The 18513-nt window shown below is 38.2% G+C and overlaps 1 protein-coding gene across 1 annotated transcript in view; it reads right to left on the bottom strand.

Annotated features, from left to right (window-relative positions):
- Window positions 1-259: 259 nt before the first annotated feature.
- The window catches only part of CRCP (CGRP receptor component), a 34527-nt gene continuing 16273 nt past the window's right edge, over window positions 260-18513 (bottom strand). The window contains exons 5-6 of the mRNA XM_072882138.1: window positions 10741-10798; window positions 260-2298 (exon numbers count right to left, since the gene is read on the bottom strand). Coding sequence (XP_072738239.1) covers window positions 2155-2298; window positions 10741-10798 — 202 coding nt within the window. The 3' untranslated portion in view covers window positions 260-2154. The remainder of the gene's footprint in view (window positions 2299-10740; window positions 10799-18513) is intronic.

Raw genomic sequence — 18513 nt, 5'->3', positions numbered from 1 at the left:
ACATTTGCTCTCCATAAATCATTTCTGAGTCTCGGCTTTCCAAAGAACAAACCTGAGAGTAAACAACACAACACAAAACCTGTTCTCGGAGCCAGAGTAATTCCTCACCTGCACGGGCAGAGAGCACAGACAGTAGATTTTAAAAAGATTTCTTGATGGAATGCAGATGTCAAAATCCCAGATCCCTTCAAACGTTACTCAATATTGCATTTTTAGGGAGATTATAGTTTACGTATCTTAATTGAGACTGAACAAGCTATCAAAGCATTTGCACCAGTTTAATATATGCATCCATCTGGAACTGATTTTGATAAAAAGGTTAAATACAAAAGCGAATGGGTTCTTGTATCTTGTACAATATGCATACAACGGAAAACAACACGGATGCTGGCAAAAATCCATTATGATAACAAATCAGCAATTCCCAAGATGGAACATCCAACTTCAGAGATCTGTTAAAATATTCTTGCAGGCTAAAGATACTTGCAATCCGCTTCCATCTGCTTTTCATAAGTTTAGAACATGCTTCAATAACTTAATTTTAGGAAAAGATGACAGATAAAAATGTAAACACTTGCAGCTCAAGGCCACAGGATGTCAAACACCACCAGTGACTGCTAAGAGTAAAAATGCTAATTTTAAAATTAATTTCACATCATTCTGTGATACGATCTACTCATCTCTTTTGTTTTGTTACCCATTTCAAGAGAAAATGTATATTGATGTATCACAAAAACCACCAAGGACTTTTCCCCTCTAATAAGATACTTAAGCAGTCAGAATGTACCTTTAGTCTTCAGCCTTGGAATGCATTTAATGTAAGATAAATTATTTTTAAGAGGTAACAAATACATTTTTTGGTAATTTCCTTGCCTCTCCAAACATCAAAGCAGCTGAAACTACCACGGAAATGCATATCATAAATCCCCCAGACACTGGAAGTTATCACTCCCTTTCATATAAAGCACAACTAATGCTCATAAAGCGTAGATTCTTTGTATAAAAACACAAAATAAAACCATGACAGAAGTGTGGGGGAAAAAAAAAAAAAGAAAAAAAGACCTTGAATCAGAGTATCTGACATCTTGTCTATAAGCCACAAAATTCCCAGTATGCAGTCATAGTATAAAACCAGTGCCGTGTGTTACTCATGACTTTATGTATATATACAAAAGATTTATTATAATAATCAATGTTTCAACATTAAATACTTGATCCTGAAATCTTTCATCAGACAAAAGCTCAGTGCACAGAAAATTCTGCTTCAGCCAGGACTGATTCTCATTCTTCTAAACCAGATTAGGACTTCACTTCAGTGTTGACTCATTCATGTTCACAGGACTGTGACTTGTCTATATATAAATATTGGAACAAACGTTCAAAGGGAAAATATACACCTCACACTTAAATGTTCTTCTGTTTGTATTACTAAGAGCCTTAACATTTGAGTCCAGAGCCTCAACTGCTGTAAAATGGTCCAACTCAGCTGATTTCAGTGGCACGTGTTGATTTAGCTGATGGTCCGGATCTCTCTCTCAGCAAGTACAGACTGTGAGACATCCTTGAGAACAGCTACCCTGCCAACAGACCCTCTCACTTCCACGATGCCAACAGCCTACTTGCAGTTGTCTGGCCAGATACCAAGCAGTTCTTGTACATTACTCTCTGTTCTGATCCCTGAAAACAGCCCTTTTCACAAACAGCTCCAAAAGTTGGCTTTGTATTGTAGACCATATTCTGACAAGCAGTTGGGCAATTCAAAAGCATGTGAAAGCAATTATAATTATAGTACTGCTGTGATAATTAAAACATTGCCAGCTGCATATAAGCCTATTCAAATGTACAGCTGTTATATGGGTAATGGAAAAAAATACAAAAGCTTCAGATCCTGTGATCCATAATTTCCCAGACTGCTACATTACAAATTCCATTACGACCATCCCCGTTTATGACAAAATGCCAAAAAAATAGTGTCCTTTTCCATGCTTTCTTGTAAACAATTGGTTCCCTCATCACCTCTGAGTAACAAAAATTGTAACATACTTTACGACGATGTGCAATACAAGATGAAACTGGTATCAAGTAAAAAAACCAGAAAAATATTAGCCAATTCTCCTCTGCTGAAATGGTTGCCAGCTTTGGCCTAGATGCCTCCTACGCTTGGTCACCTTTGTCTTCGGTTGCCATTGCCGAGTCTCTCTGCTGCTCTTCTGGATCCCCTGGAAGAATACTGGTGACTGTCTGGAGAAGTGACTCGATCTGCTCTTCTGTTAGCCTTTCCTCGCTTTCTTCTACCATCTGCAGGTCAAAAACCAATCTAGTGTTATCATTAAATCCATACTTCCTTCCTCAGCTCCAAACAGAAGGACTCAACTAATTGGGAAATACTAGTCTCAATGAATGCAAGACATAGTCTGAGCTCATTACAAAAGCATTTTACAAAGTGGAACACTCACAGTATTTAAAAAAAGAAAGAAGAGCTCCATTGTTAACCATGACAATTGGCCCTCCATAATGAGACCCTGCTTTCTTTACAACAAGGAAAACAACACACCCAAACAGGCTTTCCTCCCTGGTTTCTCCTAAGGCCTCTCAACCTACACATTAGTATCTTGAGCCAGGCTTTTCATTTAGCTCACGTGCAGAGCTACCTTCCAGAGCTATTCTTCTAAGTTCCTGTGCTTTCATGCGAGAACTGAAATGACATAACCTGATAGTGGTTACCTGCACCTTGGTATCTTATCCAGCACCTAGGTTATAAGTAATTAGGCCATAAAAGAAGCCATCTAATCCTACAGCAGCTATACTTTATTGGAATTTACTTACATTGTGAGATTCCTGAATATAAAAGCATGTAAAAGCTCCGAGCAACACAAAAAATGCTGTCATGAATCAACAATAAAATTCCGTAAGATTAATTAGAGACCTACTCTCACTGTGGAGCTGTGGGAACTCTTATATCACTACTACCAGTAAAAACAACTGCCCTAATTTATAGGCAGCTGTTAAAAGGAAAAGCTTGTCAGAGGACTGGCAAAGCAAGCCAAATGAACTCTTCAAACGCAAATGAAACCAATTAGGATTGCGGAGTTTGAGATTTTCTTTTTTATACAAAGTCCTCTAAAATGTCCTTTGAAGAACGGTGATTTATATTAATTATGGTTCCAAGTTGACGCAGGTTTAATCAGTTCTAGCTATCATTTGTCAGCTATTCAGATGCATCTTGCCTTCTAAAAAGCAGAGTGGTATATTCAATTAACTTTTTTTTTCTTCAACGTCCTATGAGTCCTCTTTGCACAATCTGATCATCTTTCATCAGCCATTATCCACAGATCCTTGACGAGATGAAAGCGAGCACGCTAGAATCCACTCATGCAGCAAAAGGCAGACACTGAATATCCATTTGCAAATGCTTGTTTCTGGGGACCATCCTGATCAAAGGATGAAATCCTCTATGGAGTGGCTTTCCAACTACAGTTAGTTCAAGAACTACTGTAGGACCTTGGCCTGAAAAACACCCCTGGCTCTCATTACCCCGGGCTGCTATACTATACACTATGAGTTAAAATGTACTAAAAATCCTCCTAACGTTAGCCTTCTGTATAAGCAACTGCTGCAGTTACTGAAGCGGTATCAGATGATTGCCTGCTAGATGGCATTTCAGGAGTGATCATCTCAGCAGCTTGACTAGCATACCTTGGAGCATCAAAATTATACAATAAAGTATGTTAGAGTGCGTAAATACACTCTTTGTTGCCAGTACTGCTGACAAAGCCATTACTCTACAGACGACCTATGCTATTAAGTTTTGTAGAGGATTATCAGCCTGGTTTTTAGACTGGATTATAGTGTTATTAATTACTGTTACATTGAACTTTAAAGGTGACAGCCCCATAGCAGCAGGAACCGTACAAAGAAAAAGCCCACATCCTTTGGACAGGCAATATCACTTAAGGCAGAATGATTTATCTCTTAGTGGCCAATGTCTCCTGCATTCCTTACCATCCCACTGCTTTCCCGATCTTCAGAAAAATGGCACCTTGCCTGGTTTAGATTTGATTTATTGGATCACATGAAGTCTGCCCCTCTTCCCCATTTAAATGTTATCCCTCCCTATACATCTCCTTTCCCTTTCTTCTCCAAACACTTTCTCCTTTAGGTGCTTGCTTCAGGTAGCCAGAGTTAAAACACAAGGATTTCATCAGAACTTAAACAGGTAATAGAGAGTGATTTCTAGATCAGCATCAACTCTTCTCAACTTCTGCATTTGAGGCAGAATATACTTACGCGAGTGTGTAATCACTGCTTCTTACGTGCTCCTGAGTGCCAAATGAGTAATGTCCTAACTCCCGATATGAACAATCATGTTGATGTCACTTGTACTGGCTGAGCACGGAAGCCTGCAGGACTGACAAACTGCAGATACGACTCAGGACATTGACAGATGAGCTCTGGTGATTGCTCAGGCAGTTTAAGAAATCACACTTTACCAGAAAGTTGATGAAAGAAAATAGTCTCTCATGTTTCAGATGCATTGGTGCTGTAACTGATGTCTCATTAAACTGTTGAGAAAAGCATCTTTAAAGAAAGAGACTGGATACTGAGGAGCGGGTAATGTAGCTCCAAATCCCCTTCTGTTGACAGATCCGTAGTCTCTGCCAGAGGGAAGTGGTAATTCCTTGAACTACTGCAGCTAATTCATCAATGGCTCACCTCTCAGTGCCTCCGAGCCATGCATCCTCACTGCCAGCTCTCACACCAGGAACTACTGATAGACAAAAATCTGCATTTGGCAGGACAGGCAGCTTATTATTCAAGTTGATGCTTCGGCGCTATTTTGCTGTGATACTATTCAAGAGTTCAAAGGATCAAAAGCATAAGCTATAAAAATCTTTTTTTTTTTTTTTTCACTCTTCAGGGAAACAGCCTGAGCAGCAACTTATGAAAACATAAGCAATTAGAAAGCAGCAATGCAGCATACCCAAAAGGAAAAATTAAAAAATCAAGCACAGAGAGCATGTGGATAAAGGAGACAAATGAAACTGTCCTAAAGGAAAACAGATATAAAGGGAAACAGAAGGTCACTCAGAGGCTTATTCTAAATTCAACAGATGTTCGCAGTCTTCTGATTTACCACTATAAGACAAAATAATTTTGCTACTGATCGTACTAGGAAATAATGTTATGATGCTCAGAAGAGAAGTTATGTGTAAGAAAAAGCCTAAGAGGCAAAAAGAAACAACTGTATTCATGTACCTCCTTTTCCAGCAAGAATTTTACCAATACATGAAAAAAATATCTATCAAAATCCTCGCTAACCTCTAACTTGCAATTGGCTGAAACTGCTCAAGCAACAGATTCAAACCATAAGCAGTCAGGAATGCAAAGTTTATACTAAGGAAAACAAAAATGCAAATGTTTTTAATAAGCGTATGACATAAGATGTTTATGTTGGCAGTGCCACACAAGCCAAATGGAAATAGATTATTCTCACAGATGATGCCATGTGCAAAGCATAGGGTATCATCAACCAAAGCTCCAGTGAACTGTGTATTTTCAATATTCAGGGGTTTGCGCAAGTAACAGACTTGGACAATGTTACAGCAACACAATTGATAGATAAAAAGCACCCTGATGTGCAGCAAGACAAGCATGTCTCCTCAGGGCTGAGAGCAAGGAGTTTCTTGAAATGAACACAGAGAAAGGCAGTAAGTCATGTCAGCTATGCTGCTTCTTGTAATAAGTAATTCCCAAGTCGTTACTGCTTTTCAGCATTCAAGTCTGTACTATCCCAAAATAACTACGGTGTTTTTGTAGCAAATGTTATAGCATATTAATGTCATTCATACATATACACAGTATGTATTTCTTATGAAATGCAACTACGTGGTGAAGATCAACTCAGTCAAGTCAGGCCTCAACAATAACTTCTACTTCACTCAGACTAGTAACAGTTAGTTATTAAACTCTCATTGCAATATATTCATACAGTAAGCAATTTTCACATTTCATTTCCCCCCCCAGCTAATGCTCTAAATATAATCTACAAGACGACCAAAGAAGGAATCAAGGAAGGAAGCAGGAAAACTTTATTTGGTAACTTAATTGGCATAAAATTCTTACAGCTAAAAAAAAAAAAAAAAAAAAAAGAGGCATGTTCCCCCTGCAGCTAGTATTTCAAGCCCGAGTACCAAAAGTTGCTTCTTACTTTATTGATAAATGTATTGATAAAAACAGCCAGACCTTCAGAACTGTGGAATATATACAAATTATCCAGAAGGCAGCTGAAGCCACTGTACTGCTCACCTTTGAGAGCAAGGCTACCTTTATTTAGAAGTCCAATAACCAATTTTTCACCTGCTTAAGCACCTTGTACTTACATCTGTTAAGCCACAGCTTATGTATTGACTTAATTTCAAGTACTCAAGAGGTCCAACTAACTTAACTGGACTTTAAGCTTAAAATTAGGCAAACATTTACTAAATGGAGAGTACGTCAAGAAAAGGATGCCAATTCTGTTCTGCCTCTCCAGATACATCTATGCACGGGCTCTCTAACAGAGCAAAATGAAACATGCATCCAACATCCATCACTGAATCTTGCTACAAGAGAATGGAAAGACAAATATCTCAAACTGCAGAATTAAACACTGGCAGATGCCTTGCTCAGTAACGTAACTGCTGCTGGGAACCAGAGCTGTGCTTATTAAACAAATGTGTATGTGGAATATTTTACGACCATGCAGCCTTTCCCAGCTGCACATTTTAACAGTAGCTTTTTTTAATTGAGCACTATGTATGAATTTCTCAGAGGAACAAAACGACCATAATTACCAAATCAGAGTATAATAATACAATTACATTAAGCAGTAAGTCACATTAAAACCTGCTGATAAATTCTCATGGCAGAAAGTAATTTCCAGAAGCTTTTAAAGATTTTATTTATCGAGAAGGTAAATCAGAAAATAACAGCTAGCCTGACTATCAAGATAATTTCAAAGATTAAAGTGTTTATTCATAAAATAAATGTGCAAATCTGTATGTTCATAGTGCCATGTACACATGTAAGCACAAAATATGAACATAGACATATATACACACATGCATACTTTAGATTTTTTTTTTTTTTACTTGGTGGAACAAGGACAAACATTTTAGGAACATGCTTTCCCTAACCATACCTGTGCTTTTACTTAGGTAAGCAGAAAAGATAAGTGTAAGAGACTTCACCATCCTCACTGTGCTTCTTTTAAGCTATCAATGCTAATGTTTATTTCATTTAGCCTCCTGAGACATGACAATACACTGCAAATGTTGAAGAATAAATAAAGCCACACTGAAGAGCCCTAAAAAGTTCGGAAAGAACTGAGAAACTGTCTGAAGGATAAGTAATATTTGATGCAGCATCACAGAACAGAACAATCTGTGGGTTAAAAGCTATTGTTTATTCAAATAATAAGCTAAGAATTCTATTTAGAAAATAATCAGTAAACTACAGTAAAAAAGGAAATAGGGGTACTGATCACTTCCAAAGCTATCAAGCACATAATCTAACTCCAGTGTAGGAAGTACATATTTTATGAGAAAATGACTGCTATTTCCTCCTTTGAGCCGTAATTTGAAATTGTTCAGCACCAACACGCTAATCGGAAAAAAGTGCATAAAAAAAGAAATAAAGTAAAAGACTGAATGATAGGATTAATGTCCCTCAGAGATAATTAACCAAGTATGCAAAGTGGGAAGCAAAATATATTGTTGAGAAAATAGAACATTTAAATCCTCTAACATCTTCCATTTTCCAGAGGAATACTTTACATTATTATTTTCTACTCAACAATAAAAGACAATCTGCCAGGCTAGTTATGCAGAGCACATATCACGAGGTACAAAGCTCTCCGAGATGGAAATCTAGTTTTAAAAAGCACAGAATTAAAATCTACTTTTCCATTCAGAAAGAAGAATGTGGAGCAATTTGTTAATTAGAAAAGATGATGCTTAATCTTCAAACCCATCACGGTTCAGCATTAAGTAAAGCTGAACAACTGTCAAGGCTAGATCAACATCACTGTCTTTTTTTTTTTTCCCCCTCCTTTGTGATTCACTGAGCCAGGAACAACATATGTTAAAGATTAAAACAGGAGGTCAAGATAGCTGCAATGTGTACAGCGTTTTACCCTGTGGGATATGAATTAGAATTTTATGCTCCTTTTGTTGCTATTGTTGTTTGAAAATAAATCCTGGCACACAGTCCGGAAGAGACAAATATGAACAATTACAGCAATTTATGCACAAAGACTTACAAAAGAACTTGAGATCAAAAGATCGCAACATAAGTTTGCTTTTTAGCTTAAATATATTTTATCAAAATTGATTTATTGTTTGCATACAACTAAAGACAGGGAATTTTATAGAGGGAAAGTAAAAAGCCAAAAAGCTGGAAAGGCAAAAAAGCACCAAGCAGTAGTAAATATAACTATCCTCTCACATCAGCTATTAAAAGCCTATCAGGTAAATTTGACTCCATTCCACAGACAGGCAGCACTGAGTAAAAGTGTGAGACATCAAAACTATTTGAGCAAGTGAGAGACAGAGATATGGCTTGTTTGGCGTTTTGTTTAAAGCTTTTTAAAAAATAAGATTGATTTGCCTACATTATAGGAAGTGGTCAGAAGTCATGATGTATTTCCAATTAAATTCCAGAAGCAAATCAAAGCTTTTGAGTGGCAGGGGCAAGTTCAATGACAAGAGAATCAAGGCAATTTTAGACCTAGTATTCACTTCTCTGTAAGGTTGTCTCTCAGCCATCAACTGCAGTGAATTGACTCGCCTGCATGAAATCTGTGTATGGGTAATCTTCTCCCTACTGACATCAAAGAAGAAAATGCTGGTAGTTTCTACGGCTCTGCATCATTTTATACTCAAAAGATGCTCAGAGAAGACAGAGGTTTTGTGTGTTCGAAGAAGTAGCACTGCTACAATCTCTTTCCCCTGTCCTCACCAAACCCCAAAATGATTCAAGACAGCAATCGAACAGCAAAATCATTTCCGTGCTATTGCTCCTAGTCTCTGTATTTCCCTAACAAAAATGGCCTGCAGTTTCCTAGCAGTTATTGAGCTCAAAAGACTTGGTGTGCTTTGACGAAAGAGTAAGTGTACTGCAATTCTGGGGAGGCTTAATTTAACACAGTGTTAACTATCCAGTCAACCTAGTTTACTGTAATACTAGTTTTGGAGAAACTTGCCCTGGGAATTAGAGGGCTATTGCAATGGAACAGAAGTAACTGCATCCCCAATCCTTCCATGACGATACAAATTCAGGTTAGTCCCCAAATGTATGAATATTACATTTTTCACAAGTTGCTTTTTGATCATTAGAGAAGGGTTACGTATCAATAATGGGCTGACACTGAACTCAAATCTCGTAGCTGTATTCTGTAAGTTTTAGCAATGAGTTTTATCTAACTTTGACATTACAAACCTTGGAATATCTAAAGTATGACACTCTACAGAAACCTGACTTCTAATATAAAGGCCCAAATTTCTTATACTTGCCTCCTGGACTGCAGACATGACACAGAAGCAAAACTATTTTCAGTATTTTATGGATAGATAAGATAATGAGGAACTAGGTAGGATAACGAGGGGAGGACGGAAAAGACAGACAAAACCACCGTCACCTGAAAGCAGCAAAAGATTATTGCATTTGAAGAAGGAAAAAAAGACAGTATATGGCCTATATGGGAATATAATAAATCTGTGTCTAAGCACGAGGCTAACAAAAGTATGAGGCAGGGCTCTACATCACCGCTTATGACTAACTTCCTAAGCAAAACTCATAAAGCCTTAACGCTCTTGGTTGGGTTGATGATTGACACTGATCCCTTCAATCACAAAACACAGTATTAATTCCTCAGCTAGAAGCATTCTTTTATGAGACGCCTTCAGCATTATAGTGTCTGCTCCTTGGGTACAAAAGAAAAATAGTCCTACTGGTACCTCTTTAATACTCCCCTTCTTTGCAGCAAAATATGATCCTGTTACTACATAGTTTGGTTTCAGGATAATATTGTAAACAGATGTTCTTAATGTAAGAGATCTTTATTAAAAGAATATCCTTATTATAATAATCTCTTTATTACCACAGGATTTTGTATTCTTAAGGAGATACTTCAGAGAATATAACCATCCATTTCTATTTAGCGACAATCTCTCTTTACATCAGAATTATGCTTAGCAGATTGATAATGGCCACTTTCCATCAGAAAGTCTGTTTATATCCAGTTCTCATTCTGCATCACTGCTCAAAATTCCCTATCAGGCATTACTCATTCCTTTTTAGCGTGTTTGGTTTTACTATAACATAAAACCCTGCTATCAAAACAGCCATGTCATCACAGCTGTCAAAAAGTGAAGTACTTCATTACAGAACAGCAGCAAAAAGACTCAGGTTAAATATATTCTTACTCGCAATACTGTAACTAACCTTTAATGACTGCATTGGGCATTTTCAATATGTGACACTGAAGCAAACAGAGGTGGAGAATCTGTCTGAGAGAAAGATGGGCAAGTCTCTAAGGACGTCTCAGAGAGGAAGCAGAGTGGATTTGAAACCATGAATGTAAAGATGTGCATAAAGGGATACATTCAATCACTGACCATGAGAAAGTAATTATTCAATTGATCTTCAAGGTTAAAGCTGCTTTCATTTAAGCTTTGAACAGTCAGGAGCATTGTTACTTACCAGCTGTATTTCAACTGCTGTCACAGGCCTGTGGTTAAGCAACTGGAGCTTTTCTGCCCTGTTTAAAAGCAAAGCGTAAAACAATCCGCATTACCATATAATTTGAGAATGCCCTCAAATGACTGGCAAGATGCAAATACATTCCTGATAACTTAGGGATCAAACACCACTGCCAAGAATAATTCTGACTGGGTTTGCAGTGAGGTTTAATCGCCATGATAATTTGGGTATTTTAAATAAAGTACTTTCTTGTGTGTTTAGACATACTGCTGTTGCCACCTCCAGTCTAAGGGGGCAAGACAGAGGCCCTTAGATCACTACTGTACAAGCATTCATGAACATGCACTGTTGCTTTGTTTAACGCTGTACAGAAATGCTAAACAACTTGTCAAAGATCACAGACTCTTTTGCTATGAACACACCACCACAAGAACTATTATCATACCTAAGAAGTTACAAGCCGTCAGCCAAGAGGCAATAACTTGTTTATTCTTTTAGCCCACCGCAAATGCAAAGTTAAAAAAAAATCAGCTTGAAACCACTTGGTCTCATGTATCCTCTGCAACCCATATGGTTTAGGCCAATGCATTTTTTCATAGGTTATTACAATGGGCTGAGGCCATACTTTTACACATGTATCTTTGGGCAAAAATGTATCTTCATCTCTGTTCCCATGCAAATCTCCCTTTCCGTTGCATCTCTACAACTGTTGGGCACCATGCAGCAAACCCGGTGGGAGACTGAGCAGGACTGTAAAGATAACCAACCTCTTTTTTCTGGGGTGTTTTTGACTTGATTCACTGCACAGTCCCACGAAGACTTGTACGACCACAAACAGCAAGGTAGCAAAGATAGAGAAAATGCCAAAAAAACCCTCACCACCCTCAATCAGTGCCTGAGTTGTAAAAGTATGGTCACTTATTGTGGTTTAAAAGAAAAGTGATAATTTATTAATTTACAATAACTCAAACACTTCTGATTACCTGTCCACACTCTGAGGCAGACAGAAAGTGATTCTATGCATTCAGATTTGCAGTCCTGTACCTTTAGCACAAAAGCACTTCAACCAATATTAGCTTATTTTGCTTTGACTTTAGATATGAACCATGTTGCAGCTGTATTTTTAATAGCCCAATGCCATTCTCCTCTGCCTACAGGGGGAGAAGTCAGTAAAACTTGTCTGACTTTGGTACCTAAACACAAAACACTTTAATATTCAGAGAGCCAGTTTAGCACCTCTGAAGCCAGTGGCAAAATTCCTGATACATTCAGAACCGTCATTAAGCTCACCCAGCCTCACTGCTTTTCTACATTCATTTTCACCAGTTATTAGCTCTACTTTCTCATAAAGAAATCATGAGATCTCACAAATGTCCATTTAAACACTTTGATCATTAAAATAGAAAAAAAGGGGTATGAGGGAAAAAAATTTCACTGACATTGAAAAATCTCTTTTTTTGGGGGGGAAGATGTGATCAAACAAGTATATTCATTAAATTCAAACTACAACATTTAGGCAATAGCTCTGCAGCCAAAAATTAATAATTTTACACCCTACTTAAATACAAATCCTTCTAAAAACAAAGTAAAAACCAGCTGTCATATGCCAGTAATGCATATTTCATTAATTTCAGAAGCTCAAAACATTAACATTGACCACATAATGGCAGCACGGCTAATGATCTGAGCCGACCTTTGTGTTTTAGAACAGAAAAGCACAATAATAAAACACTCCTAAAGATAGAACAGATATCTAAAAGGGCATATGAAACAGTAATGAATGCACTTATATAACAAAACCATAAAATTACAGTGTAATAATAACAGATACAATGAGTAAACGAACTTGAACATACATTTTCTGGGGGAAAAAACCCCTTGAATTATTATTACTTGACATACAGCCTCTCCTAGCAGCCATCTATGTCTACCCAGCACCCCTATCGCACACATTCATGCGTTAAAAGTGAGAACTGACAGTTAACATGCATGATCTTCCAGTCTGCGATACAGTAGTGAACTACGATTTTGAAGAATTAAAGCTTGGAATTTATTATTATTTAAAAGGCATATTTAATGCATATTTAAACTGATTCTGAAGAGTTTCCCCCTGTTTTATTGGACATGTGGGTGGCCTTCAGGAGAGCAGAGATGCTGTAATTCACAGCCCCGAGCTCTCCCATGCAGGCATTTACACCCAACAGGTCAATGTCTCTGTGTCTGGAGATACTTCAGAGATACCACCTCTTTTCAAATGGCCTCCGACACTGGCTGCCCTTGGAATCTAACACCAGCTAACAGCTTATAACGTTGTCAGGCATTTCAATACTTTATCATTCACGTAGGTGCACCGGTACATGTTCAAAGACCAAGGTGTTCAGACTTCTCAGGAGAAGCCTTTGAGAGGTGATGCATTGCTGGGGTGTGTACATGCATGCACATGTGCATGTCAAGAGACTGAATTTAGTACTTAAGAAGGCAGGCAGCTGACACCTAAAGAGAATAAGGCCCTTCATATATCCACTGAACATGCCGAACGAGCAGCACTAGCATAAAATTTTCCTGGCTTATGTCTCCTGAAGGAAAAATCCTGTATTGCTACAGATTGGGCGGTCTAACAGACCCTCTTCAGCTAAAACATCCATGATTGCAAGTGACTTAGTGATGGAAATAGGACTACGGGAGACTGTGTGGCTCAGTGAAGGCAACAGCTTTGCTGATAGCAAACATCAAGCTTCATTACACCAGAGGGTTTTGTCGTGTGTATTCACAGCCCTAAAGAACAGAAAACAGCTTCGAAGAGATGACACACGGACCATTGTTTTTAGACCCAGCCTGCTTTGGTGACAAAACCAAAATCCTAAAAAAGAAAAGTTTTTAATTGTTCCACCTAGTCCCTGAGCCATTCTGCCATCATTTTTATAAAATGCTGGAAAATAATTCTAATCATGACTTTCAACTTCAAAAGAAAAGCTTGCAATTTTAAAATGCAGCATTTGTGAAGTATGAACAATTCACAACAGAAAGCTCCAAGAAATCCTCCTACATATTCATTTACCATTAAAAAGCGTACATAGTTCAACATCTTGAATTTACATTTACTGTACAAATGTACCTATTTTTTTCCTCTCTATTTCAAAATTGGAGAAGGGGATAAGGAATCAGGACTTTATAAAGGAGAGAAAAAAAACAGAGGAAATCTCCATTTTAATCAATCACAGAACTGTTCAAAATGTCTGTTTAAAAAACGAGCTCAAACATTTTGGGTACCACCCTATCCTTTTAATCTTCTTTTCTACTTCTGCAGAACCACATCAGAAGATTTTTCTCAGTCTTCAGAAAAAGCTTACAATAAAGTGACATTTGGCACCTGGAGAAATGCCAACAAGTGCGGCAGATTTCACATCGATTTCAGATTTCACAGCTAAAAGATTATTTTTGCTGAAGAACAGGAAGATGTTTCTACCTGCACATCAGCATTTGCCCTTCCAAGCAGGGCCATCAACTTACTCCTTAAAAAAAAGGGTGCCTAAATATGTTCCTAAAGCAAATTTTTAACAGTCGTTTCAAAGTGTTTTCTAAGAAACGCCAATTGTCAAATTAGTTCCTCGAGCTTGCCTGCACTTATTTGTATGTCTTGCATAAATTAGTAAGGATCACTATTCCCATTTTACAGACAGTAAGACCAAAGGGGAACAATTAAGCGGTGACTGCTTTAAAGGTGTTGGGTTTTGGAGGTGTAAGAATGGGGAAAATATGTGGTGTGGGAGGAGAAAAGGAAAGGCCCTTGAGACAGTACATCGCAGGAGACGTTGCTATATTCTCTGAAGGCTCCACTATATAATGCTGAAAAGGACTGTGTGGTCGTGGCCCCTGGCCAGGCCTCCTCCTTCCTCTTGGAGATTCTGTAGAGCCCTGAAAAGGATCCATCCTTGCATTCACGAACTGTATGGCATATCCAGGCTGCAAAAATACAGGAGGATGCTGGAAGGAAGGTCCTTTGTGTCAATTACAGTATAAATCAGTATTTAAAGGCAATTCCCACTGTAGTGACTACGCTCTCTCTTTTCCCTCCTGCAGAACTGTTTACATTTCCACCACCCCCCTTGTTAACAACCCCTTTGCAGCACAGGGTTTGATCTTAAAATTCTGAATATTGTGATTTTACAGATGACGCAAAGGAATCAGAATTAGCTTGGTTAGCCAGATTTGTTAGATTGCTTTGGTTTTGGGGAATCAAGGATGAAAGCCAAATATGTTTCCATTGGTGGGAAGCAGTGAATACGCCTCCTTTGTTTTGCCATGCTAATCACTTCTATCTATTTGGCAGCTTGATGTTTACAACAAGAGACTATTAAGAGCATGGCTGAATTTAACGCTGAACTGAGAGCACCACTGTTGGCTGCTTTACTGTCAAAAAGATAAGGTATTTATAACTGCTGCCATTTACTACTGTCATAAGTAATGAAAAGGGCAGAAATAAAACCTTAATATTGACGGGAGACAAGTACTGACATCCTTTAGACCAGAATTAAAATTGAGAGGTCATTTAATGACCCTTCATTTCTCTCATTTTCTCAATGAGAGAAAACCCCCTCCCTTGTAAAATTGTAGCAAAACACATCACCACCATAAAAGCAGAAGTCCTAACAGAGCTGGGTAAAGAATATTAAATAACATCTTCAGTGTACAAAAATCTGGCCAATTAATCTGAATGAATGTATGAAAGATTTAGTGCTTTTTCCTCAAGAGCTAGGAAACTGCCTGGTTCAGTGCCTGGAGCACTTGATGGAGATGTGGAAGCTGGCGCTCTGGTCCTGGCTTTCAATGTTATTTGCTTTACGGTCCCTGGCCAAGCATGCATCTGTGCCTCAGTTTCCAGACATCTAAAACAGAGACAACATTTGCAGCTCTCACAGGAGAGCTACAAGGGCATCTACTGATAAAACACTTCCCCCTCCTCCCAAAGCCCTACTTACACAGAAAGACTTTTATGTTCACTGTTTAACGAATTCATACAAGTTTCTCACTGCACTGTACACTCACACGCCACTTTGGAGATCAGAGCCTTTTCAAGCAAATCTTACTTTACTTTTGCAGCAAGACATGTCCCAATCCAACCCTATAGCTCCACCACATCTCCAGACAAAACGTATTATTTGACTTTTACAAAAAGAACAGGTAAGATAAATTTTCTCATATTCTTGTTTTTCAAAGTACTATCTTTGAAATTTGCTGCCGACAACACTTCAGAGCCAAATAAACAGGATCAAATAACCAAAGCCATATCATGCCTGTGCTAAAGAATGCAAATCTTATTTATCCAGAGCTATTTTAGAACAGGTAGAGCTCCATCATGTTTATCACAGCAAGATTAGTGGCAGAGCAGGGAACAACAGAAATAAATTAAAACAAGTTATACATCGTGACTAAAACAATCAGTTAGTGAAACTGTTCATGTTTCCTGAAGACAAGAAATAAAAAAAGGTCACCTCTCAAAGACTTTTTGCTTATAACATTAACATTACTATAACTCATTAGGGAATAGATAGAAGTTTTACAGTTGGGACAAACAGATCTCAAAAGCATTATTTCAGCGAAGATGGTATCATTCAGACTATTTGCAGTTTTTTAAATGTGTACAGAAGAGTGAGAGAGAATTTGCAAGTCAGTCATTAAAATGTGTTATCTGAAAAATTTCATGCCTGTTTTTGATCTGCAAAGCTTCCTACTGGAAAAACGACTCAGAACATCAAAAAGGAATTAGCAGCAGGGTGCAAAAAACCAAAGGCTACACAAATGACATATTTCATCTGAAGGTGTTTGTGCAGTGTTACAGGCCTTTGAAATTATAAACACTAATTAACACTAAAAAATAATAATAATCTTTAGACATGTTAACATTATATAATTGTGATTTAAGCAATGCATTTATTTTATTTACAGAGAGATTGAATCCAAAGACGCAGAGAAATGACCAACTATTCAGTAAGGGTCATCTGAAAACCACTACGTAGCTAGTTATTTGCTGATCAACCTAAACATCATTCTGATAACGAAGATGTAAGTTATTTTATTTTGGCAAAATACTGCAAGAAGGCAAAGGGATAATTGACTGTAATTGAAGACATTTGGACAAATATGTTGATACTAGTGCAGGTACGCTGGATACTAGTATGGGTAGATATGCTCCTCCTGCAACAGAGGACAGTAACATTTTATCTTTTCGGTTTAGTAAATACCCAGCTGCTAAGATTATTTAAGAAATACCAAGCATGCATGTGTGCAAGACATGAACAGTTACCTCTGCTTACTCGGGAGGTCCACGTTAGCAGCTTTCCTGCTGTTGGTACAGAATACAGACATCCACTCCAAGTACAAAAATCTGAGATCAGCTATGGGGACCCTTTTGATGCTTTGGTCCCAGCTCTTCTGCCTGCAGGCAATTTCTGACCTTCCCTATTCGTAACAAATGGAGCGACCAGTACTACTCTTGGCATCCCCTTGAAGCAAACACTCACAAAATGCCTCTGAAGTTCAATGTTGCAATAGAAAACTGGATTCCTCAGCCCCCAACGCTAGCAGTAAGCAGTGTAGCACTGCATGCAGTACGAGTTGGAGCTCAGTACCCGCTGCACTGACTTTCTTAACACTGATACCAAAAGTTGACTGTTAGGGTCGGTGTCTTGTTGTACCTGGGATTTCTTGCTAGCACATACACAAATTAGAACCTAAATACCCACTATTCCATCAGAAATAAGCTTTAAGGAAGGCAAACACTGCAAGCCTGAACATGCCTCAGTATCAGTGCTGACTGCAGTATTTTGCACGGGCACAGACATGATAAGCCTGAATTTAGTTCATGCCCCGTTAGATCTAAAAAATAAAAGGAACTTTTTCCAACTCAGATGAATCCATCTTTACACTTTCTACAGCATGCATGTTTACAGTCACGCTCACTAAATACAAAGGATAACTGTCCCATTCAAATAAACAGAAGGTGAAGAACAGTTTCAGCGTAATTGCCCCCAAAAAGTAAGTCTTTGTATTTTCTCTGGACTGTCTGGATTTTAGTAACACTGTTTGGAACATGAAAGCTGCTCGTTCAAGAGAAGAATACATACAAAAGATGAGTGACAGCTGAAAGCCATTTTCTCACATAAAAGCAAGATTCCACTAATCAGAGTTAATTGTCCGTTATGCAGACTCTTGCAGGACCTGCCTAGTGAGAAATCCCAAAATGGCAATTACTGCTGTTAGGCTGAGCAGTGCCTCCTCACTTCTAGGCCACATCCAGCAGTAGCTGAGACTCAGCTAGAGCCAAGATCAGCATTTCCAGCTGAGGGCAAAATGATGTGGAGCGGGCTTTGGGATATATAAAGCTCGGGCTGCAGGAGACAAAAATGCTTGCAGTTATGGGAGAAGAAAATGGCTCCGAGGTCTGCGTTTGAGGGGAGAGTGTATATTGCAGGAGGTGAGGATGTAGGATTACATTACATTCACAGTCAAAAAAAAAGTTCTCCTAGAAGACAAAAAAAAAATCACTGTCTTGTGGTCAAGATCACACTGCATATTTGGGTAGACAGAATGGAGAGCACATTGCTACAGTGCATACTAAACTCACAGATTCTAAAAAAATAATAAAACCAGTTACATACTATCATGCAAATTAAGACAAAATGTATCCTCTTCTGTCAGCAGCTAGCCAAATATTTGCAGCATTTATATTTTAACCAAAACCTCGTATTGAATGTCTTTGTATTGCCCATTTTT

Source organism: Ciconia boyciana, chromosome 17 (genome assembly GCF_034638445.1).
Source record: "Ciconia boyciana chromosome 17, ASM3463844v1, whole genome shotgun sequence".
NCBI classification, from domain to species: Eukaryota; Metazoa; Chordata; class Aves; order Ciconiiformes; family Ciconiidae; genus Ciconia; species Ciconia boyciana.
Note: the sequence above shows the minus strand (reverse complement) of the source record. Positions and strands in the feature narration are given on the sequence as shown.